This window comes from Achroia grisella, unplaced genomic scaffold (genome assembly GCF_030625045.1).
Source record: "Achroia grisella isolate CSIRO2021 unplaced genomic scaffold, CSIRO_AGI_Agris_v1 utg1571, whole genome shotgun sequence".
Classification (NCBI taxonomy): Eukaryota; Metazoa; Arthropoda; class Insecta; order Lepidoptera; family Pyralidae; genus Achroia; species Achroia grisella.
This window is the reverse complement of record NW_026712654.1, coordinates 99863-124662: the sequence shown is the minus strand read 5'-3', so window position 1 is coordinate 124662 and position 24800 is coordinate 99863. Positions and strand designations below refer to the sequence as shown.

General features: G+C 37.0%; 2 protein-coding genes across 2 annotated transcripts; both read left to right on the top strand.

Annotated features, from left to right (window-relative positions):
• The first annotated feature begins 1116 nt into the window (after positions 1 to 1116).
• On the top strand, positions 1117 to 12930 carry LOC131841061 (uncharacterized). The gene is made up of 4 exons (XM_059189293.1): positions 1117 to 2436; positions 3098 to 3240; positions 3285 to 3482; positions 12780 to 12930. The coding sequence occupies exons 1-4, from the start codon at positions 1117 to 1119 to the stop codon at positions 12928 to 12930; spliced, it is 1812 nt and encodes a 603-aa protein (XP_059045276.1).
• Positions 12931 to 21110: 8180 nt separating this feature from the next.
• Positions 21111 to 24497, top strand: LOC131841060 (uncharacterized). Its single transcript, XM_059189291.1, has 2 exons — positions 21111 to 23165; positions 24372 to 24497. The coding sequence occupies exons 1-2, from the start codon at positions 21111 to 21113 to the stop codon at positions 24495 to 24497; spliced, it is 2181 nt and encodes a 726-aa protein (XP_059045274.1).
• Positions 24498 to 24800: the final 303 nt, after the last annotated feature.

Below are 24800 nucleotides of genomic sequence, written 5' to 3'. Positions count from 1 at the left end.
TTCCTGGGATTGGTCAAAACGTACGTAGCAAAACAATCCGTACTCTCAATAAAACTAGACAAAACGGAAATAGACAACCACGCAGACAACATAACGTCCATACTAACCACGTGCTACGAACAGTCTTGCCCTCTCACCGTACCCAAAATCAGAGGTAGGCAACACTGGTGGTGTCTCGAACTAGAGAAACACCGCCGGAAATTAAGGAAAACTTTCAACGTAGCCATGAATAGTAGGTCACAAAGTGATTGGGACAAATACACTACTTCGAGAAAAAGATATAAAAAACTAATTCGCCAACGACGACAGGAATGTTGGAGGCGATTCTGCACAAATATAGAAAACAACAACCAAGTAGTCAAGGTAAAAGCGTGTCTCTCCAAGGAGAAAGACCACACAATAGGCTGTCTAAAAAAACCAGATAACAGCTACACAACAAATGACACAGAAACTTGCGAAATACTACTGTCAACTCACTTCCCAGGATTTCTAGTGGACAATAACCACTCATGGAATTCACAGGAAGACAGGACAACCAGCAGCTCGGACTGGGAGGTAGCTAGCAAAATAATAGACAAAGAAAAACTAATATGGGCAATCAACACATTCCTGCCTTTCAAAGCAGCGGGACTAGATGGTGTCTTTCCGGCCCTCCTTAGATGGAGCGGAGACATAATAGCCGAACAACTCGTTCAGCTATTTCGAGCATGTCTGGCACACCGATACATATCTTTGAAATGGCGCGAAGTGAAAATAATCTTCATCCCAAAACCAGGCAGAGGTGATTATACACAGGCCAAATCCTTTCGACCAATTAGTCTCACATCGTTTTAACTAAAAACTTTGGAGAGACTATGCGACAAAGAAATCAGAGACCTTGTGTCCACAAACAAACCACTCCACCCTAACCAACATGCCTACAGCGAAGGTAAATCAACGGAATCAGCACTCCACAGCGTAGTAACCCGAATTGGTAACTCGTTACACTCAAAGCAGCCAACACTAGGTGCCTTTATAGACATCGAAGGGGCCTTTGATAAAACAAATTTTACCAGCATAAGCCGGGCTCTTGCCATACATGGAGTACCTTTAACTATCATAGAATGGATAAGCAACATGCTAAAGAACCGTGCAATTCAGTTTACCGTTAACACTACCACACGAGGTATCGTGAGCAGAGGATGTCCACAAGGAGGGGTCCTATCACCTCTTCTTTGGAATCTAGTTGTTAACGAACTCATTGAGGAGCTCAACGACAACGACCTCTACACGGTAGGGTATGCTGACGATATTGCCATACTGATAACAGGACAATTTGAAGGAACTCTATGCGACCGCATGAGAGAAGCCTTCAGAACTGTAGAGAGATGGTGTAAAAACCACGAACTCTCGGTAAATCCTTCCAAAACAGAACTAATCATGTTTACTAACAAAAGAGCTCCTGGTACCTTCAGGACACCGAAACTCTTTAACACAGACCTTAACCTAAAAGAAGAAGTCAAGTACCTGGGAGTTATACTGGACAGTAAGCTCCTATGGAACAAACATCTTGACCACAAAATTAACAAAAGTACCATAGCATTTTATCAATGTCGAAAGATGCTAGGAAATAAGTGGGGTATTACACCAAAAATAACACTCTGGCTATACACAGCTGTGATAAGACCAATGCTCGTGTACGGGGCCTTGGTTTGGTGGACAAGGTCGAAACTCACGACCACAGTCAACAAACTAAAGTCCTTTCAAAGACTTGCATGCTCTGCAATCACGGGATGTATGAAAACTACCCCAACAACAGCAATTGAAATAGCCCTCAATATAACACCCCTCGATTTGTACATACAACAGGAGGCAGCCATAGCTGCCATAAGACTATACCATCTTGGTCTATGGGGCAAAAACCATAATAGTTCTCACACTCACATCCTGAACCAAGCAATCGAACACGAACCTTTGATTGCAGCTCCGTGTGACAGAACTCAAACTTATCACTCATTTAACAGAAAATACCAAATACAAATGAATCAAGACCAATCTGCTGTAAATGAACTGCGCATATACACAGATGGCTCCAAAACACATAACGGTTCAGGAGCAGGAGCCCACTCCCTTGACCTCAACATGAACTTATACATACCACTCGGCCCACACAGTTCGATTTTCCAATGTGAATGCGTTGCCCTGACTGAGGCAGCACGAACAGTGCAAAAGTTAGGTGTCAACAACTTCAACTTAAAATTTATATCGGACAGTGCAGCCGTGCTAAAAGCACTACAGAACAGGAAATCAAACAACAGATTAATAATCGAATGTCACAATATCATGGATAAAGTGGCAGAGCACAACGGTGTAACCATCCAGTGGATAAAAGGGCATAGTGGATCATATGGAAATGATGCCGCGGACGAATTGGCGAGAAGAGGATCAGGCATGACGGTAGCAGGCCCCCTCCCGCTTCTGCCAATACCATTCTCACAATTTCGATCCTGGATTCGCCAAAGATCCACTGAGATACAAAACCAAAGATGGAAACAAACCACCGATTGTAAACAATCAAAAGTGGCAATTCCCAGAACAAATCAACGAATGACAAAACGCCTAATAAATCTGGACAGGCATAACATAAAAACAATGATAGGGACAATGACGGGCCACTGTCCCTTAAACAGACATTTGTACACAATAGGTGGTGCTACAGACAGTCCCCTATGCCGGGGCTGCTTTGTAGCCGAGGAAACGGCCGCTCACGTAATCCTGGAGTGCGAAGCAGTGACCACACAACGAAATCAAATCCTCGGAACGGTGAGGTCGCTCCGAGAAGCCTGCGAAGACACGAGAAGACTTCTGGGCTTCTGGGAGGAGCTTGGCTGGCTACGCTAGTAGCCTGGCTCTACACGCACAACGGCCCGAATGAGAGGCCAATTGCGGAAAATGGAGTCCAACCGACATTGACATTGACATTACCCGGTAAGACCAAAAAAAAAACAAGATTGCGGGTATCCATGAAATAGATTCTGGTTCCTCCTGACGGATTATCTTCCCTTGAAATCCCTAAGTTAAGAAATGAATGTAAAGCCTGTCGACGGGTCGTTGTCAGATCGACAGGCCCAGGCCGGTGGGCAGGCCCAATCCGGTCAACAGGCCCGACCCGCTCGACAGGCCTGAGCTGGTCGTTGGGCGCGAGCTGATCGACAGGCCCGAGCTGGTCGACAAGCCTGAGCCGTTCACCAGCCCAGGCCGGTTAACAGGCCCAGGCCGGTCGATACGCCTCTGGCGCTCGACAGGCCCGAGCTGGTCGACAAGCCAGAGCTGTTCAACAGGCACGAGCCGGTCAGTAGGCCCGAGCCGGTCAACGGGCCTAGGCCGGTCGATACGCCTCTGGCGCTCGACAGGCCCGAGCTGGTCGACAATTCCGAGCCGCTCAACAGAACTGCAGACTGTCGACACGCCGTAGCCGATCAATATCACTTGAAACACCGCAGGTCAGTGGCTTCCGGACATCACAGTAACATCCGGACTCCGTCTGTTCTGGTTTAACTAGCGTTTTAAACAAGAATAGAATAGATACGTTTAAATTATACTAATGATACTAATAAAAAAAAAAAGAATAAAAACAAAGCAATACGATAGAAATATAATACAGGAATTTGATCCATTTTGATGGATTCGTTGAGGTAACGAGTCTGCTGAAATAGATGGTTGCATGGAGCAACATATTTACATCTCACTTCGCATTGCCTCGTTGAAAGTGATAATACAATGAAAAAAAAAATTTAAGTTTGCATTCCATCAGTGGCTTCTGATCACATTGGTGGGAATGTTTAAAAAAAAGGCTTATAATATTAATTATTAACAAGGTTGATATACTGTCGAGATCCGTGCAGTTACCAGTTTCATAACTGGATAATAGATTTTTGTCTATGAGGGTATTTATGAGAACTGTGTTAAATTGTGATATAGATTCTTAGGAAGTATATTATATATTTTAGGTCAGTCCTAAAGCTCTACTAGATGATAAAGCAGTTATAACTGGAAAATTACATAATTTGTCTCTTACAATCTAGCTATATTTATTGGAAATAGACATCTCATAAATGTATACGGAGCCGAAAATATTTTATACTAGATGAAAACCCGGCTTCGCTCGGGTAGATATTTCTGTAGTCATCGGTTCTAAAAGAATATTAAGTAAGCAAGGCATAAATACGTAAAGCTTCTTTCATTGTGTTTAATAAATACTATAGTAAATAATAAGTGCAAAAGTAGTATACAAATAATTTTTATTTTAAATCAACATTCAAAATAAATTAACAAAACATATAATTTTTAAGGTTTATTCTCTGTTAACCTCTTTGTTTTAAGCACTCTCTATTTTGCCAGATATTTAAAACCAATTGCTTCATCCAAACATCTTTCCCATTCTTTTTCGTCATTTACATTCTTTTTTTTTATTTAGTCCGCGCGACTCTCCGGGATTTGTCGAGTTCCTAGTTTTGTCGCTCTTTCAGTACGACGACGTGATCCACCACCGTCCTTTTCCCCTTCTTCCTCTTTTTCTCTTCCTTTCAACCTTCCCTCTCGTCCCGCGTTAGCCATTTGCTATGCTCCCATTCTGGGGTCAAGCCCCCATAAACATGCGGGGCTTGGGGCTACAGGGATACCAAGTAGCCTAGTAATTCATTTGTAAGTGCCATACTTGGCTATAGTTTGTTTTTTAATCCGGGAGACTAAATTGACAGGTTTAAATGTCAATTTTTCTCCTGTAGCGGGGTAGCCATATCGATTTGTTAAATCGGAAACTTTTATTCTAACAAATTAGTTTTAAAGTTTAATATTACGTTTTCATAACAGAATTGTATAATTTACGTACATATACTAATGTTTCCACTACTGTCGTAGTATTATACAGAATAAATATATATTTTTGTCGTTTCCGTACAAATAGTAATTTTTACAGTATTAATCTACAAAACATTTTCTTTCTTACAATCAGCTAAATAATATATGACACTATGAAAAAGTCATTTGTTTTATAAAAAAAAAAGGCAGTTAGTCTTTATTTTAGTGAAAAATAACAAAATCTATTTTTATACAACAACCACATATTTATTAATACCTATACAGGTTTAAATGTCAATTTTTCAAATAATGTTACCACCTCGGCTCTATGGGCGCAGTTCCCTTTACCTTTCCGATTAAGGTTAAACAGAACCAAAAAAAATGTTACCACCTGTAGCGGGGTAGCCATACCGATTTGTTTAATCGGAAACTTTTATTCTAACAAATTAGTTTTAAAGTTTAATATGACGTTTCCATAACAGAATTGTATAATTTACGTAGATATACTAATGTTTCCACTACTGTCATAGTATTATACAGAATAAATATATATTTTTGTCGTTTCCGTACAAATACTAATTTTTACAGTATTAATCTACAAACCAACATTTTTTTCTTACAATCAGTTAAATAATATATGACACTATGAAAAGGTAATTTGTTTTAGTCTTTATTCTAGTGAAAAATAATAAAATTTATTTTGATACAACAGTCATATATTTATTAATACCTACCTATACTTTATTAATTTGGTGTTAATGCTTTTTAAATAAACACCCACACATTATTTCCGTATAACCTATAAAAATAGGTAAATAACATTAATTTCCAATAGTGCCACAACCTTATTTAAAAAATGCAAATACCTGGCATTATGTGTGTAATAATAAAATGTGAAGAAATTGTGATTGTTATTAAGTTTTTTTTAATAAGTTCATCAGAACAGAGAAACAACATTTGACATTTATTATTATTTGACATTGGACATTGACTAAAATTTTTGTAATTTATATTGTAAAACTTTAAGTTGGGCTAAAAAGGACTTGTATTCAGAGCCGTGAAACAAATTAATAAAAAATATTGTCAAATTTGTCTCGCAATTGGTCAATTTAAAGAAAAAACACATAACTGTATACTCTTTTGTCATAAAAAATTGTCAAAAACTATATTTTCGCGAAACGTCAACGCCACATGTCATATGTCACAGTTCTTTGTGACGGATCTTTGGCGCGAACGCACGCCTAGTGTTGATTGGTTGTTAGCTAGTGACATGAAAAGATGGCGACTGCAGTTTTTTTGTCAGTGAAATTTATTAGAATTTAACGAAATCCATACTAATATTATAAATGCGAAAGTAACTCTGTATGTCTGTCTGTCTGTCTGTCTGTCTGTCTGTTCTGTCTCGCTTTCACGCCAAAACTACTGAGCCGATTTAAATGAAATTTAGTACGCAGATAGTATAGACGCAGAGGAAGGACATAGGCTACTTTTTAATGCGTAAAAAGGGTTGTAAGGGGTTCAAAATGGAAATACAAGGTTATCTTTATGCGGTTGAATCCTTATTCGTCATCGTTTCATTTCACTAGCTAACAACCAATCAACACATCGCGTGCGTTTGCGCCAATAAGGTATCCATCACAGAGAACAAAACCACAGATAACATAATGTAAAACGAAAGATCTTGCCGGAAACATGACGTTGACGTTTAGTGAAAATATTGTTTTTTGACACTTTTTTATGATAAAATCGTATATCGTGTGTATGTGTTTTTTCTTTAAACCTGAAATTGGCCGATTGCGAGACAAATTTGGAGATTTTTTTTATTAATTTGTTTTACGGCTCTGGATACAAGCCCAGTTTAGCCCAACTTAAAGTTTTACAATATAAATTACAAAAATTAAAGTCAATGTCCAATGTTCAATAATAATAAATGTCAAATGTTGTTTCCCTGTTCTGACAAACTAAAAAAAAAAAAAAACTTAATAACAAACACAATTTCTTCACATTTTATTATTTACATTTTTTAAAGAATGTTGTGGTGTGGCACTATCCGAAATTAAATTATTTACCCATTTTTGTAGGTTATACAGAAATAATGTGTGGGTGTTTATTTAAAAAGCATTAACACAAAATTAATAAAGTATAGGTATTAATAAATATATGGTTGTTGTATCAAAATAGAATTTTCTTATTTTTCACTAAAATAAAAACTAACTGTCTTTTTTATAAAATAAATGACCTTTTCATTGTGCCATATATTATGGAACTATTTAAATTATTTAGCTGATTGTAAGAAACAAAATGTTGGTTTGTAGATTAATACTGTAAAATTATTATTTGTACGGAAACGATAAAAATATATTTTTGTGCTGCGACAGAAACTAATATTATAAATGTGAAAGTAACTCTTTTATGTCTGTCTCGCTTTCACGCCAAAACTACTGAACCGATTTGAATGAAATTTGGTATACAGATAGTCTAGACCCTGAGAACGGACATAGGCTACTTTTTAATGCGAAAAAGGGTTGTAAGGGGTTAAAAGGGGGGTGAAAGATTGTATGGAAGAATCGTCATTTTTGAAGCTAGAAGCTTGAAACTTATTTTTGAGACTGTTGATTAAATATAAATAAAAATGACATTCAATGTTTGCAAAAAATTACCCTTAAGGGGTAAAATAAAATAGGGGATGCAAGTTTTTATGTAAATTCGTCATTTTTGAAGCTAGAAGCTTGAATCTTATTGTTGAGACTGTTGATTAAATATAAATACATATGACATTCATTGTTTGTAAAAAAATTACCCTTAAGGGGGTAAAATAAAATAGGGGATGAAAGATTGTATGGAAGAATCGTCATTTTTAAAAACTAGAAGTTTGAAACTCATTTTTAGGCTGTTGTTTAAATATCAATAAATATGACATTCAATGTTTGTAAAATTTTTACTCTTAGGGAGAGGGGGGGTAGTAAAATAAAATAGAGAATGAAAGTTATTGTGGAAATTTGCTGTTTGTGTGGTTGTGGAAGCTAGAACGATTAAACTTTTTTCTTTGTCTTTTTAGGGTTAGTTTATTAAATACCTTACTGATATTATAAATGTGAAAGTAACTTTGTCTGTTTGTCTCGCTTACACGCCAAAAATACTGAACCGATTTAAATTGAAATTTGAAACAGACATAGATAGACTAGATCCTGAGAAAGGACATAGGTTACTTTTTAATGTGAAAAAGGGTTGCAAGAGGATTGAAAGGGTAGATCCAAGGTTATATAGATGTATCGTCATGTTTAAAGCTAGAAGCTTGAAATTTATTTTTTAGCCTATTGATTAAATATTTATTTTTACTTTTTATCATTTTTGAAGCTAAAACGATGAAACTTATTTATTTGACTTATATTGTGTTAATTGAGTTAAATATTTTTTCATTATTTACGCGGACGAAGTCGCGGGTACAGCTAGTACTCCATAATCCGAATTTTGTCAATATACATATGTTGTCGACTCGAAATAAATATTTTTTTATGTTTTGTTATTCACATAAGGCTTCGTTCGAGTCTACCGTACCCCTTGACGGAATTATTAATGTAGATTATTTACCCATTAAGATGATATCCAATAATAATAACTACCAAATAATAATAATAACAATAACATATTTCAGAAGTGATGAAACATAGTCATGATAAGACGAAAGTGATTCTTTTAGGGTAGCAACTTGTCGAAGTCATTTTAGTACATACGTATGTAAATCGGTTTAATTTATTTATAAATTTGGTTATGTGTAAACCCCATTTTATAAATTTATCAATAGCTATACCTACCTACTCATGGTATTTTAATGCCATTACAACTGATTTTTAGATGCGTTAGTGCACTGTTCTATGACCGAAATGAGACAAGATTTGTTTTATTTTTATTTTACTAGCTGTTGTAACGTCCTGAAATAGATCCTGGGTGTCTTTTATGTTCATTTTGTAATATTGTTAGATTGTATCACATTAAAGCGACTTTTACTGAAATAAAAAAAAAAGAGAATGGGACGGTTTACCCCTGAACAGCCTATATGGTTGTTAGGTTTACGGGAGTCTAAAGGAGTTTAAAGGGGGATATGTCATGTATTAGAGGCCGTAGGGGCCAATATGAATAAATATTGTTTTATTTTATTTGTAACATTACTACGAAGTGTTAGACGATTTACAGTGTTTTGAAATAGTTGATAATGGGTAATGGAAAATTTCATAAACAAAATAAAACATGTAAATTGCAACATATTAAACTTTACACATTTTAAATACAGCTGCGTACCCCAGAACTAGTCAACAAGTAGTGCGCTATAATCAAGTAGTACTAGGCTTTATTTTGTTCATAGACATATGTACGAATTAGGTGAATCCAAATGATGTAGCATAGACTTGAAACTTGGTGAGCATAAAAAGGGGGTTAATTATATACACAGTCAAAAATAATGCTTCCTATATATTCGGGTCCTTATGAAACGTAATCGATGAATACGAGGTTTTATTGAGATATGAACTTTAGGAAAGAAAAGATATTAAGAAAATTTAATTAAAGCAATTTTAATAAGACATTAATAAGAAATTTTAAATTAATATGAAAATTAAAAATATAAGAAATTTTAAAAATTAAATTAATAAGAAATTTGAATTAAAAGAAAATATATAAAGATTTAACCATGCATTGTACTAGTCATGTATATACTTAGGTACATGAAACTGTCAGTTCAGACGATAATAAATGAATAATGAACTGGAACAAGGATGTAATTTTATTATAAATTATGCACTGACTATCCCGTTTGACTGGATTGAGAAGATGTTACCTGATGATTGTTCCAGGTAATGTATTTTTATAATACCTGAATGTTGTCCCAGGTATAGCGGCTTAAGAGGCCTATTACAAAATGATGCCGCTCAACTTTAGGTTTAATCGCATGGATTTACGCACACACACAGTAATACACGCACACAGACGCAAATAACCGTGTAGCGCAATCGGTGTGGATTTAGTATGAACCATTTTGATCCTTGCAATATTTTAATTAATAATGTGATATGTTTTTACTTAACTGAATAACATAAACTACTTATTGAATTTTTTAAATAACGTGATTTATCTTAATTATCAAAGTGTAATAATGACCATATTTTTTTATTATATTATTCCTAGAGGGTTGATGTCAGGATGCTGGCTGATTTTACAACTAAAAGCTAAGTAATATGAGTAACAAATAATTGGGATAAGGACAGGAAGATGAAATTACTATAACATAATTTTACTATTTAATTCTTCTTACATATTAAATCAATTTATTTATTAATAGATACAATATAATTTATTATAAGAGTCGGATACATTATTGCCATATTCACTTGTTCTAAATATTATACTTAGCAAATAATTATTTTATTTATATATAATAGTTGTGTTTTCAAGGCTTTGTTTTGATTTAAAGGTCCCATCCTTATATGTATATTAGGTGTGTCCGCGACTTCGTCAGCGTGGTATAATGAAATTGACCAAATAAAGGAAATATATTTAGATTATAACCTAAAAAAGTTTCATTGTTTCACTTAAACAACGACGATACTTTTATACAACCTTTCATCTCAGCTTTTAATCCCTTACAATACTTTTTTCGCACTATAAAGTAGTCTATGATTTTTCTAAGGGTATACTATCTGTGTATATGTATATCTATCTATATAGACTACCTGTGTATATATATGGTAGTGAATTTACAGGGTACAGGGGAATAACACCCGAGTTTTCAGGAATGGCAACGCATGAGGGAAACAATATGCTGATATGAACATGTCAAGTACTGCTCATGTATATAGGCGACGGTTACCCCTTTCAAAAAAAAAAGCTTCAACTGCTATCATTCCTGTTCTCTCTATCTATCTGTTCCTGCATCATTGACGTCGCCGCATGATATTGGCTGATATTGCAGCTTCTCGTTCTTGGTTGGCCGATTCTTGATTCTTGATAAATAATTACTTGTTAATATCAAACCTTTTTATAAATTATTACAAGACGCCTCATTGATTATATGTAATGAAATTACCATGAGCTATAGGGAACCTTAGAAACCTCTGCTCTCATTGGCGGGATTACTTTTATACTTTTGCTGGAGATTTCTGAAAGACTCTCTGTGTCATTAACATCGTCTCCCTTATGGACTTTAATTGAAAGTTTAAAACTACTGACAAATTTGAGAGCTCATTTTTATGGAAGCACAGATAGTGATTTCCCACACTAACTGCTTAAACTTGAGGAAGGAATTTCTCAAAAGCATGATCCAGTCATGAAATTTAAGCCCATTGGATATGTTGCTTGACTAAAGAATTGAAAGACAATTTAATTGTAGACCATTATAACCGGTACGTTAGCTGGGCAACCAGCTTATATACCAAGAATACCGATGATTCCAACTGATCTGCCAATACCATTTTAACGGCTTCAATTTCCGGTTAAAATATCATTTACACATGTAATAGATCTATGTATGTTTTGATCTTAAAAAACTACGCAGATTTTGATTCGTTGTTATTTAATAGACAGAATAGATAGACTCAAGAGGAAGGTTTATATATAACGTCCCAATACTATACACGGATCTTTAAACGCGCGATAACCTATATATCCCATATTCACGCGGGCGAAGCCGCGAGCTAAAAGCTAGTCTCTAAATAAAAACATTTATAATGTTGTTGACTTTTCACCCAAACACGCATAATTATTTGACATAACTGTACAGTAATGAAAGTCCAACGAGTATAATAACAGAATGGCTGCAATTTAGAAATATCTGTATTGTGTAAAATAAAATAAAGTAAATTGGATAAAATATCTCTAAACATTAAGGAATATAATTTATATATAATTTGGTAATTTATTTACAATCCACATTGCATACTAGATGAAATAACACAAGACAAATGTACGTAAAAATAATAATGGTATTTTTATAAACAATAACCCTATTTTGATTTAGAAAAAACTACAAAATAAACATAAAGTAAAATTTGTTTACATTTTCTTACATTTTTCTCTCAGATAAGCGTTATTTTTAAAAACACTAAAATGTTCTCTTTTTTAATTTTAACAATTAATTGCCATTAGTGTGACGAAATACCATGCTCTTGTGCTTTTCATAGTGCAGCAGGGTAGGTAGGTTTTATTTGTAGCATAACTGTACTTTTGTCTTGGCATGCTAAAATGAATACTATATATGTCGCCGCAGCTACATTATAACCCACAAAATAAAAATAAGGAGGTGAATGACGTATCTGCTGTTGATTTACCATATTGATTACCAATATTAATAGAAATTGAATCACATTCATTACATCTTTAATATAAAGACGATAGATGGAGCCACCATGTGGCTTAATATCAACACATAATCACTTCAATTAATGCCGATAGATGGCGTCATTATCACTACTTTTAAACAACTTATGTTTGTTGTTTAAAATTACTGAGTATAGTAAAAACTAAATTAAATATTAAAATTTATTATGATTTAAGCAATTGTTATGTGAATTGTAAATAAATTTATCTATGTCGAGCGAATGTCGGATGTTGCGTAACGTCCGCCATTTGCGTGCGGATTTCCTTCACAATAATTAAAACTTTGATAAAATCTTGTAACCATTTTAAAAAGAAAATAATGCAATCATCTTGATTTAAATTTAAATACCAAAAAGTTATTTTTAACAATAATGTAACGTTCAATTATTTTGCATTTAAGTTGTTAACTAAAATCAACATGAAAAACATCCGGATGATTCGGTTAATAGTGTAAGTCAAATTTATTAATATTACAAGTTTATGGCTTTATTTAATTGCTAATATTATTAAAATAACTAGACGGTAATTTAAGTAATTATGCCGCTTTATTATTGTTTAATTATAAGCCTTAGGCAAAAATGGTATTTTACTTCCGGCACTGTGGCGATCGACACCTTCCGACTTGAGCGCGCGTTCAAGTTGGAGGGAACACGATTTGACCACATGGCTGGTCTTGTGAATAAGATTCATTCTGTGTTCGGTGCTCGAGCGGCGTGGAAGTAAGTTGAAAACTCTTGTTACTTTAGTAGAATCAATTTGTAATTATAATCACATTAGAAAAGTATTGTGTTATAAAATAAAATGAAAGATAGACTATAATCATATTTAGAGATTATTATTATAATAATAAACTAATCTAATTTCGCTTGTTCTTTTATTATTTTAATGTAATGTCAAACTACTACCACTAGTAGAACCGATGATCCTATTATAGGTCAACGGTTCTGCGGCTTTTAAAAAGTATTCCTGCTTTCCTACTCCGACATCAGAAGTGGGATAGCTCCAGCGATCCCCTTTCTGCCCCGGTCATAACATTTTTTCAGATCCTGACGTTAAACCAAACCCTACGGCTACGTTATGAGTGACACCGAGCGAAATACTTCTGCAGCGAGTGCAACGATACAAGCGGACGTGACCGGTGTTTCCAGGTCGCCACCTTCAGCACCGATAGAAACCTGTGCAGGCCCGTCTCAACAAGGCGCACCTACAGCTACGGTACTCCAACAGCAGCCCGGTGATGTACCACCTAATTTTTTCTTACAAATGATGAATGTTATGCAAAATATGAGTGATAGGCTACTAAATCAACAGCAATCTGACAGAGTTAAAATTACTGACGTTTTCCTACCTTCCTATGATCCCGATGGAAACGTTGGGGTCCGTGAATGGTGTAACCACATTTCAACGGCTAAAAACACCTATCAGCTAACTGATTACGATTTACGAATGAAAGTGACAAGCTTATTGAGGGGTCGTGCTAAAGTATGGGCTGATAACTGGCTTGTGACCACCAGTACCTGGGACGAGCTGCAGCAAATAATTATTACTACTTTTGAACCTGAATCTCGCTATTCGAGAGACGTACTTAAATTCAGAGAGCATACCTATGATTCTTCTAAAGATATTGCCGAATTCTTAACTCAATCGTGGATTTTATGGAGACGCGTAACTAAGGATAAGTTAGATAACAGTGATGCTGTTGAAGCTGTTCTTGGTACTATCGGTGACGAACGTCTTAGAATAGAGTTAATGAACGCAAGAGCTACCTCAGTGCCAGAATTAATTTCGGTTGCTTCATCTATCCGTAGTAAACGTTCAAGTCAACTTAGGGTCGATCAACCTCTCCAAAAACGTGCGCGATATACAATTGACCATAGGCATACTGCGCAATATTGTAATTTTTGTAAAAGAACTGGTCACACGTTGAATAATTGTCGTAATAAGAAATCTGCTGACTTAAATTTAATCAATGACAAAAACGCAGCCAATCCTCAAAGTGGTAGACCTCACAATATTAAACACTGCTCGTTTTGCGGTAAACCAGGTCACGTGTTTGATACTTGCTTTCGGAGAGAAAAGGAGATTTCTTCTAATGTAAACTCACTCGCAAATAAAGGAAATACTTTAAATGTAATGCGTATGAGTGTCTGTGGAAAACTTATTAACACGGTATTTGATAGCGGTGCGGAATGCTCGGTCATGCGAGAATCCGTTGCGAATAAGTTACCCGGGCGTAGATGTCAAATAGTCACATACCTACGAGGCATAGGTCCATTTCCCATTATTTCCACGTCCACGCTGAAAGCAGTGTGCATAATCGACGACGTTAACGTAGAGATATTGTTTTATATTCTACCTGACCACGACATGACAACAGATGTTTTAATTGGAGCAGACATACTACATAGTTCTGGTCTTAGTGTAATCGTAACTAGAGAAAGAGCAAGACTTTGTTATAATCCTTGTATTCAATACATACAGTCAAAGAGCCCCTTATTTGAGAAAATTGACCACGACTTGACTGACGAACATCAAATCAACCAACTCCTTACTTTATTGTACAAATATTCTGAACTTTTCACACGTGGGTATTCAAAAACGCGCGTTAAAACCGGCGAATTAGAAATCCGTTTGAAAAATAAAGATAAATATGTTGAGCGAAGGCCTTACAGACTCAGTCCAGTCGAACGCACAAAGGTCAAAGACATTGTGGAGGAACTCATCAAAGCCAATATAGTGCGTGAGAGCAGATCACCTTATTCCAGCCCAATAATTCTAGTAAGAAAGAAAAATGGAGACGACCGTATGTGTGTTGACTATCGGGAGCTAAACGCTAATACAATACGCGACCATTTCCCTCTTCCACTTATTGCTGACCAGATTGATCAACTGGCAGGTGGACAGTATTACACCACACTTGATATGGCATCTGGTTTCCACCAGATACCTATCTCGCCAGACTCAATCGAAAAGACCGCATTTGTAACACCAGACGGACTTTATGAATATTTAACGATGCCCTTTGGTCTTTGTAATGCACCTTCCGTGTATCAACGATGTATAAACCGAGCCCTAGGACAGCTCCTAAACCCTGGTAGTGCTAATACCTTACATAACGATAGCGTGGCCCAGGTTTATATCGATGACGTCATCTCCAAATGTCGTGATTTCACATCGGGCATCTCTTACTTGGAGAGAATCTTTATAGCGTTACGTGAATCGGGATTTTCTATAAATATTGATACATGCCTATTCTTTAAACGGTCAATAGAGTATCTTGGAAACGTAATAGAAAATGGTCAGGTTCGCCCGAGTAAAAAAAAAGTAGAGGCTCTAATAAAGGCCCCTGTACCATCTACTGTAAAACAGATACGACAATTTAATGGCTTGGCTGGATATTTTCATCGTTTTATACCTGATTTTGCGCGAACTATGTCACCACTGTACGACCTGACTAAAAAAGGGACTAAGTGGGAATGGAGTCATAGACATGAAGAGGCACGTCAAAAAATCATTCATCATCTCACTTCTACTCCTGTCCTCACTATATTCCAAGAAGGCAAGTCTATAGAGCTATTTACTGACGCTAGCAGTCTAGGCTTTGGTGCGATACTCATTCAGTTAATAAATGAACGACAACATGTCATTGCATATTTTAGCATGCGTACAACAGAAATAGAGAGTAGATATCACTCGTATGAGCTCGAGACACTAGCAGTCGTCAGAGCTATAAAACACTTTCGCCACTTCTTGTATGGACGTAAGTTCAAAGTAATTACCGACTGCAATGCTTTGAAAGCCTCTAAACACAAGCAAGACTTATTACCTAGAATACATAGATGGTGGGCTTACCTTCAAAATTTTGACTTTGATATAGAATACAGGAAGGGCGAGCGGATGCAGCATGCAGATTTTTTGAGCAGGAATCCTGATCCTCTGACTGTCAACCTCATGTCAAGTAATCTAGACTGGCTAAAAATAGAACAACGTCGCGACGCGCAGTTAAGGCCCATTATCGATTCCATCCATGCTGGCAATGAAGTCACTGGATACTTCCTTGAAGATGGCCTACTCAAGTCTAAGAGAACGGACCCAGTGGCAGGTGATCAAACCCTTACAATAGTTCCCAAGGCGTTTCAATGGAGCCTTACAAATACTTACCACACAGCCCTAAAACATCCAGGGTGGGACAAGACTTTACACAAAATAAGAGAGAGTTATCACTTCGATAAAATGAATAGTTTTATTAGAGACTTCGTCGATAACTGTGTTGTTTGTAGAACCTCTAAACAAACCTCCGGAGCATCACAAATACAACTACATCCGATCCCTAAGCCAACAAGCCCATTTGAAGTAATACACATGGATATTACTGGTAAACTCGGAACTTCTGCTAACCAAGAATACGTAGTAGTAACAGTAGACGCCTTTACTAAATATGTTATGTTTCATTATACTAATGATAAAAGTCAACATAGCTCCCTCGCAGCGCTCAAACGTGTCATTCATCTATTTGGAGCACCACGACAAATCATAGTTGATGGAGGGCGTGAATTTCTCGGCGAATACAAAAACTACTGTGACAGGTTTGGCATTGAGTTACATACAATATCTCCAGGCGCTAGCAGAGCCAATGGACAAGTCGAGCGCGTAATGGCAACATTAAAAAACGGACTCGTAATTATAAAAAACTATGAAAGTCCAGAGTGGCACACGGCGTTAGAAAGTCTGCAACTTGCTTTAAATTGCACAGTCCATGGTACAACCGGAGTAGCCCCACTCACACTCCTGACTAGACGCCAAAACTGCGTACCTCCTGAACTTCTCAATCTAGTTAATTTTGATAACAATTCAATCGATGTAGTAGCATTAGAACAACATATTAAACAAAGAATGACTGACTTGGCTGTAAAAGACAAGCAAAGATTCGATAGAGGTCGCGCACAAATTCACAAATTCCAGCGCGGCGACTTTGTACTAATAAAAAATAATCCTAGAAACCAAACATCCCTTGACCTCAAATTTAGTGTCCCTTATGAAGTATACAGAGTTTTAGAAAATGATCGCTACCTCGTGAAAAAGGTAGTAGGTCATTACGGTCGACCACGCAAGGTCGCTCACGATCAGCTGAGGCGAGCGCCGCAGCCAGCAGCCGGCGCCCAGGCGGCCGTGTCGCCTGTCGGGAGCCCTGCGCTACCTGACCACTCTGCACCACTCAGTCTTCAACATTGTAGCGAGTAACAATCGTCTACTGGCATGTTGGAAAACGACGAATAGCTCGTTGTTCAAATCTGGTAATTTCTATTTTTGTTGCAAAACTATTAACCTAATATAATCTAAATAAAAAAAAAAAAAAAAAATAAATAAAAAAAAAAAATAAATAAATAAATAAATAAATAAAAAAAAAACAATATAATTATTAATACAAAAGATGCTATTGACGTGTGGAGCCGTACAATAGCCAAATATTATGATTGGCAACACAGTTGGCCAAATATTATTAATTACTATTGGCGTGTGGAGCCGTCCAATAGTAAGAAATCCTATCCGAAAAGAATAAAATGCCTCTGTGTACCGCGGCGTTCAGGACCGCCTAGAGCACAGCATCGACCTACCCAATCCCTTAGGACCTCTGTGAAAACAGCATCGACCTTTCACCGTCACATCCTTCCAAAAAATAAAAAAAAATATATTATAAAAAAAAAAAACAAAGCAGAAAGAAAATAATAATAATAAAAAAAAAAAAAAGACTACTGTGGTCACGTGGAGTGAACAGTACTAATATAAACCTAATTACATAACTAACTTATCATTTATAACTGCTTTCACGTGGAGTGAGCCGTGATATGATAACTAACTAATTAAGAATATTCTGACTATAGTTGCGACTGTTGTCATGTGGAATGAGCAGTCATAAATTTTGACCTTACTATTATTACTATTATTACTTCTACTTACTAATTTGGCTGTATGCTCTCTATATTAAATGATTGAATGGTACCCTGAATGTGCCAAGCCTCAGAAAAATTGTTTTATTTCCAGGTAACATGGAGCAATGCAGAGCACGCATTGCACATCAGAATGGCCGTGTCGCCGCAGCTACATTATAACCCACAAATTAAAAATAAGGAGATGAATGACGCATCTGCTGTTGATTTACCATATTGATTATCAACATTAATAGAAACTGAATCACATTCATTACAGTGACTCACAAAAATGCCCCAATGTTTGACCATTTCGCATTCCATCGCCTGTTATGATATGAGGATACAATTAATAAACCTGAACTGCTAGTATGTGCTAGCCCTGCTTCTTGGCTTTCGAATAAGCCGCCAATGATGAATTACTATTGGCTGGTTATGAACCTATGCCACTGTGAAACATGAAAACAATTGGGGCATTTTTGACCGTTTAGAACAATCTCGCGATATGTGAGATATTCCGTTCGATCTACCTACCCACTGAAGATAAAAACACTCGAATAGCTAACTGGAAATATATCTACTTCCTCCCTCTCTCATCCAATACTTTTCATCCAACTTGCTGACCATGAAGCCTATTTCCTGCCCTCAAATCCGAAGTTATCAAGCGAATTAACGAAGGCGTATCCGCCCGTAGGGTGGCCCAAGAACTTTCCGTGAGTAAATCTACTGTTGCTAGGATAGGAAAGGAACACTGCGCCGCTGTTGCCTCACCCCCAAGAGGGCGCCCAAGGAAGTTATCAGAGTCCAGTGCCCGGTATGTGGTGAGGCTTATCACTTCGGGGGCCATGGATACTGCCGTACAGGTCCAACGACACCTTACCAATGCCATGGACGTCTCCACAAGTGCCGAAACTATACGTCGGACACTCAAGAAGGCCAAGCTTCGATCTGGTAACAAGATCCGCAAGCCGCTTTTAACGAAGCGTCATCGGCAAATACGGCTATCATGGGCTAAGATGTACCGCCATTGGACGGTGGAGGATTGGCGTAGGGTCATCTTCTCTGACGAGACGAAGGTCAATATTGTGGGCTCTGATGGCCGCAAGTGGTGCTGGAAACGACCAGGTAAAACGCTAGAGACCCGCGTTATTGAGTCGACGCTGAAGCATGGCGGAGGAAATATCATGGTATGGGGCTGTATCACTGCCGATGGCCCCGGATATACTACTAGGATCATTGGAAATATGAACTCGGAGCTCTATCAAGGCATCCTTAAAGATGAACTTCTCCAGACCATTGAATGGTATGGCCTTGAAAAGTCACGCGTCATATTTCAGCACGATAATGACCCAAAGCATACAGCTTTGGCGACCCGAAAATGTCTCCGAGACCTGCGTCTAAAGGTTCTGGCATGGCCCCCGCAATCTCCCGACATGAATCCAATCGAGCACATGTGGCAGAAGGTCAAGATTCGTCTTGCAATTGACCCAAGTCGACCGAAAAACAAAGACGAGATGTGGGCTAAGTTTCAGAGAATCTGGAATGAGGTAAGCAAGGAAGATTGCAGTAGACTGATCGACAGTATGCCAGAGAGGGTGCAGGCGCCTCTCCGAGCTCGTGGGGGACATACAAGATACTGAAATGAAGAAATAAAATGAGATGTTGTGAAATTTGATCAAACGGTCAAAAATGCCCCAATGCGTTTTTAACTTTGTAGTCATTGTAATGTCATAACTAGTTTAGTAATAATCATGCAACTTATATTGTTTAATAGCTCAATGGTAGCACTATTACATACTAAAGTATCAGCTGTGTATCTATTGAATTTATTGAGTTTGACTACTTTTTGTGTCGAGGTACACATCATTGGGGCATTTTTGTGAGTCACTGTACATCTTTAATATAAGGACGATAGATGGAGCTACCATACGGCTTAATATCTTCGCATAATCGCTTCAATTAATGCCGCTAGATGGCGTCATTATCAGTCCTTTTTAATAACTTATGTTTGTTATTTAAAATTACTAAATATAGTAAAAACTATATTAAATATTAAAATTTATTATGAATTAAGCAATTGTTATGTGAATTGTAAATAAATTTATCTATGTCGAGCGAATGTCGGATGTTGCGTAACGTCCGCCATTTGCGTGCGGATTTCCTTCACAATAATTAAAACTTTGATAAAATCTTGTAACCATTTTAAAAAGAAAATAATGCAATCATCTTGATTTAAATTTAAATACCAAAAAGTTATTTTTAACAATAATGTAACGTTCAATTATTTTGCATTTAAGTTGTTAACTAAAATCAACATGAAAAACATCCGGATGATTCGGTTAATAGTGTAAGTCAAATTTATTAATATTACAAGTTTATGGCTTTATTTAATTGCTAATATTATTAAAATAACTAGACGGTAATTTAAGTAATTATGCCGCTTTATTATTGTTTAATTATAAGCCTTAGGCAAAAATGGTATTTTACTTCCGGCACTGTGGCGATCGACACCTTCCGACTTGAGCGCGCGTTCAAGTTGGAGGGAACACGATTTGACCACATGGCTGGTCTTGTGAATAAGATTCATTCTGTGTTCGGTGCTCGAGCGGCGTGGAAGTAAGTTGAAAACTCTTGTTACTTTAGTAGAATCAATTTGTAATTATAATCACATTAGAAAAGTATTGTGTTATAAAATAAAATGAAAGATAGACTATAAATCATATTTAGAGATTATTATTATAATAATAAACTAATCTAATTTCGCTTGTTCTTTTATTATTTTAATGTAATGTCAAACTACTACCACTAGTAGAACCGATGATCCTATTATAGGTCAACGGTTCTGCGGCTTTTTAAAAAGTATTCCTGCTTTCCTACTCCGACATCAGAAGTGGGATAGCTCCAGCGATCCCCTTTCTGCCCCGGTCATAACATTTTTTCAGATCCTGACGTTAAACCAAACCCTACGGCTACGTTATGAGTGACACCGAGCGAAATACTTCTGCAGCGAGTGCAACGATACAAGCGGACGTGACCGGTGTTTCCAGGTCGCCACCTTCAGCACCGATAGAAACCTGTGCAGGCCCGTCTCAACAAGGCGCACCTACAGCTACGGTACTCCAACAGCAGCCCGGTGATGTACCACCTAATTTTTTCTTACAAATGATGAATGTTATGCAAAATATGAGTGATAGGCTACTAAATCAACAGCAATCTGACAGAGTTAAAATTACTGACGTTTTCCTACCTTCCTATGATCCCGATGGAAACGTTGGGGTCCGTGAATGGTGTAACCACATTTCAACGGCTAAAAACACCTATCAGCTAACTGATTACGATTTACGAATGAAAGTGACAAGCTTATTGAGGGGTCGTGCTAAAGTATGGGCTGATAACTGGCTTGTGACCACCAGTACCTGGGACGAGCTGCGGCAAATAATTATTACTACTTTTGAACCTGAATCTCGCTATTCGAGAGACGTACTTAAATTCAGAGAGCATACCTATGATTCTTCTAAAGATATTGCCGAATTCTTAACTCAATCGTGGATTTTATGGAGACGCGTAACTAAGGATAAATTAGATAACAGTGATGCTGTTGAAGCTGTTCTTGGTACTATCGGTGACGAACGTCTTAGAATAGAGTTAATGAACGCAAGAGCTACCTCAGTGCCAGAATTAATTTCGGTTGCTTCATCTATCCGTAGTAAACGTTCAAGTCAACTTAGGGTCGATCAACCTCTCCAAAAACGTGCGCGATATACAATTGACCATAGGCATACTGCGCAATATTGTAATTTTTGTAAAAGAACTGGTCACACGTTGAATAATTGTCGTAATAAGAAATCTGCTGACTTAAATTTAATCAATGACAAAAACGCAGCCAATCCTCAAAGTGGTAGACCTCACAATATTAAACACTGCTCGTTTTGCGGTAAACCAGGTCACGTGTTTGATACTTGCTTTCGGAGAGAAAAGGAGATTTCTTCTAATGTAAACTCACTCGCAAATAAAGGAAATACTTTAAATGTAATGCGTATGAGTGTCTGTGGAAAACTTATTAACACGGTATTTGATAGCGGTGCGGAATGCTCGGTCATGCGAGAATCCGTTGCGAATAAGTTACCCGGGCGTAGATGTCAAATAGTCACATACCTACGAGGCATAGGTCCATTTCCCATTATTTCCACGTCCACGCTGAAAGCAGTGTGCATAATCGACGACGTTAACGTAGAGATATTGTTTTATATTCTACCTGACCACGACATGACAACAGATGTTTTAATTGGAGCAGACATACTACATAGTTCTGGTCTTAGTGTAATCGTAACTAGAGAAAGAGCAAGACTTTGTTATAATCCTTGTATTCAATACATACAGTCAAAGAGCCCCTTATTTGAGAAAATTGACCACGACTTGACTGACGAACATCAAATCAACCAACTCCTTACTTTATTGTACAAATATTCTGAACTTTTCACACGTGGGTATTCAAAAACGCGCGTTAAAACCGGCGAATTAGAAATCCGTTTGAAAAATAAAGATAAATATGTTGAGCGAAGGCCTTACAGACTCAGTCCAGTCGAACGCACAAAGGTCAAAGACATTGTGGAGGAACTCATCAAAGCCAATATAGTGCGTGAGAGCAGATCACCTTATTCCAGCCCAATAATTCTAGTAAGAAAGAAAAATGGAGACGACCGTATGTGTGTTGACTATCGGGAGCTAAACGCTAATACAATACGCGACCATTTCCCTCTTCCACTTATTGCTGACCAGATTGATCAACTGGCAGGTGGACAGTATTACACCACACTTGATATGGCATCTGGTTTCCACCAGATACCTATCTCGCCAGACTCAATCGAAAAGACCGCATTTGTAACACCAGACGGACTTTATGAATATTTAACTATGCCCTTTGGTCTTTGTAATGCACCTTCCGTGTATCAACGATGTATAAACCGAGCCCTAGGACAGCTCCTAAACCCTGGTAGTGCTAATACCTTACATAACGATAGCGTGGCCCAGGTTTATATCGATGACGTCATCTCCAAATGTCTGACTTGGCTGTAAAAGACAAGCAAAGATTCGATAGAGGTCGCGCACAAATTCACAAATTCCAGCGCGCAAACTTTGTACTAATAAAAAATAATCCTAGAAACCAAACATCCCTTGACCTCAAATTTAGTGTCCCTTATGAAATATACAGAGTTTTAGAAAATGATCGCTACCTCGTGAAAAAGGTAGTAGGTCATTACGGTCGACCACGCAAGGTCGCTCACGATCAGCTGAGGCGAGCGCCGCGGCCAGCAGCCGGCGCCCAGGCGGTCGTGTCGCCTGTCGGGAGCCCTGCGCTACCTGACCACTCTGCACTACTCAGTCTTCAACATTGTAGCGAGTAACAATCGTCTACTGGCATGTTGGAAAACGACGAATAGCTCGTTGTTCAAATCTGGTAATTTCTATTTTTGTTGCAAAACTATTAACCTAATATAATCTAAATAAAAAAAAAAAAAAAAAAAAAAAAAAAAAAAAAAAAAAAAAAAAAAAAAAAAAAAAAAAAAAAAATAAAAAATAAATAAATAAAAAAAAAAAAAATATAATTATTAACACAAAAGATGCTATTGACGTGTGGAGCCGTACAATAGCCAAATATTATGATTGGCAACACAGTTGGCCAAATATTATTAATTACTATTGGCGTGTGGAGCCGTCCAATAGTAAGAAATCCTATCCGAAAAGAATAAAATGCCTCTGTGTACCGCGGCGTTCAGGACCGCCTAGAGCACAGCATCGACCTACCCAATCCCTTAGGACCTCTGTGAAAACAGCATCGACCTTTCACCGTCACATCCTTCCCAAAAATAAAAAAAAATATATTATAAAAAAAAAAAAACAAAGCAGAAAGAAAATAATAATAATAAAAAAAAAAAAAAAAAAGACTACTGTGGTCACGTGGAGTGAACAGTACTAATATAAACCTAATTACATAACTAACTTATCATTTATAACTGCTTTCACGTGGAGTGAGCCGTGATATGATAACTAACTAATTAAGAATATTCTGACTATAGTTGCGACTGTTGTCATGTGGAATGAGCAGTCATAAATTTTGACCTTACTATTATTACTATTATTACTTCTACTTACTAATTTGGCTGTATGCTCTCTATATTAAATGATTGAATGGTACCCTGAATGTGCCAAGCCTCAGAAAAATTGTTTTATTTCCAGGTAACATGGAGCAATGCAGAGCACGCATTGCACATCAGAATGGCCGTGTCGCCGCAGCTACATTATAACCCACAAATTAAAAATAAGGAGATGAATGACGCATCTGCTGTTGATTTACCATATTGATTATGAACATTAATAGAAACTGAATCACATTCATTACATCTTTAATATAAGGACGATAGATGGAGCTACCATGCGGCTTAATATCAACGCATAATCGCTTCAATTAATGCCGCTAGATGGCGTCATTATCAGTCCTTTTTAATAACTTATGTTTGTTATTTAAAATTACTAAATATAGTAAAAACTAAATTAAATATTAAAATTTATTATGAATTAAGCAATTGTTATGTGAATTGTAAATAAATTTATCTATGTCGAGCGAATGTCGGATGTTGCGTAACGTCCGCCATTTGCGTGCGGATT

Excerpts from the sequence above, each read along its gene's own strand:
- LOC131841061 (XM_059189293.1), top strand. The coding sequence starts at position 1,117 with ATGCTAAAGAACCGTGCAATTCAGTTTACCGTTAACACTACCACACGA. Across the intron at positions 2,437-3,097 it reads GAAGAGGATCAGGCATGACG|ATCGACAGGCCCAGGCCGGT; the intron begins GTAGCAGGCCCC and ends GGTCGTTGTCAG. Across the intron at positions 3,241-3,284 it reads CCGTTCACCAGCCCAGGCCG|GCCCGAGCTGGTCGACAAGC; the intron begins GTTAACAGGCCC and ends GGCGCTCGACAG.
- LOC131841060 (XM_059189291.1), top strand. The coding sequence starts at position 21,111 with ATGAGTGACACCGAGCGAAATACTTCTGCAGCGAGTGCAACGATACAA. Across the intron at positions 23,166-24,371 it reads ATAACGATAGCGTGGCCCAG|GTAACATGGAGCAATGCAGA; the intron begins GTTTATATCGAT and ends TTTTATTTCCAG.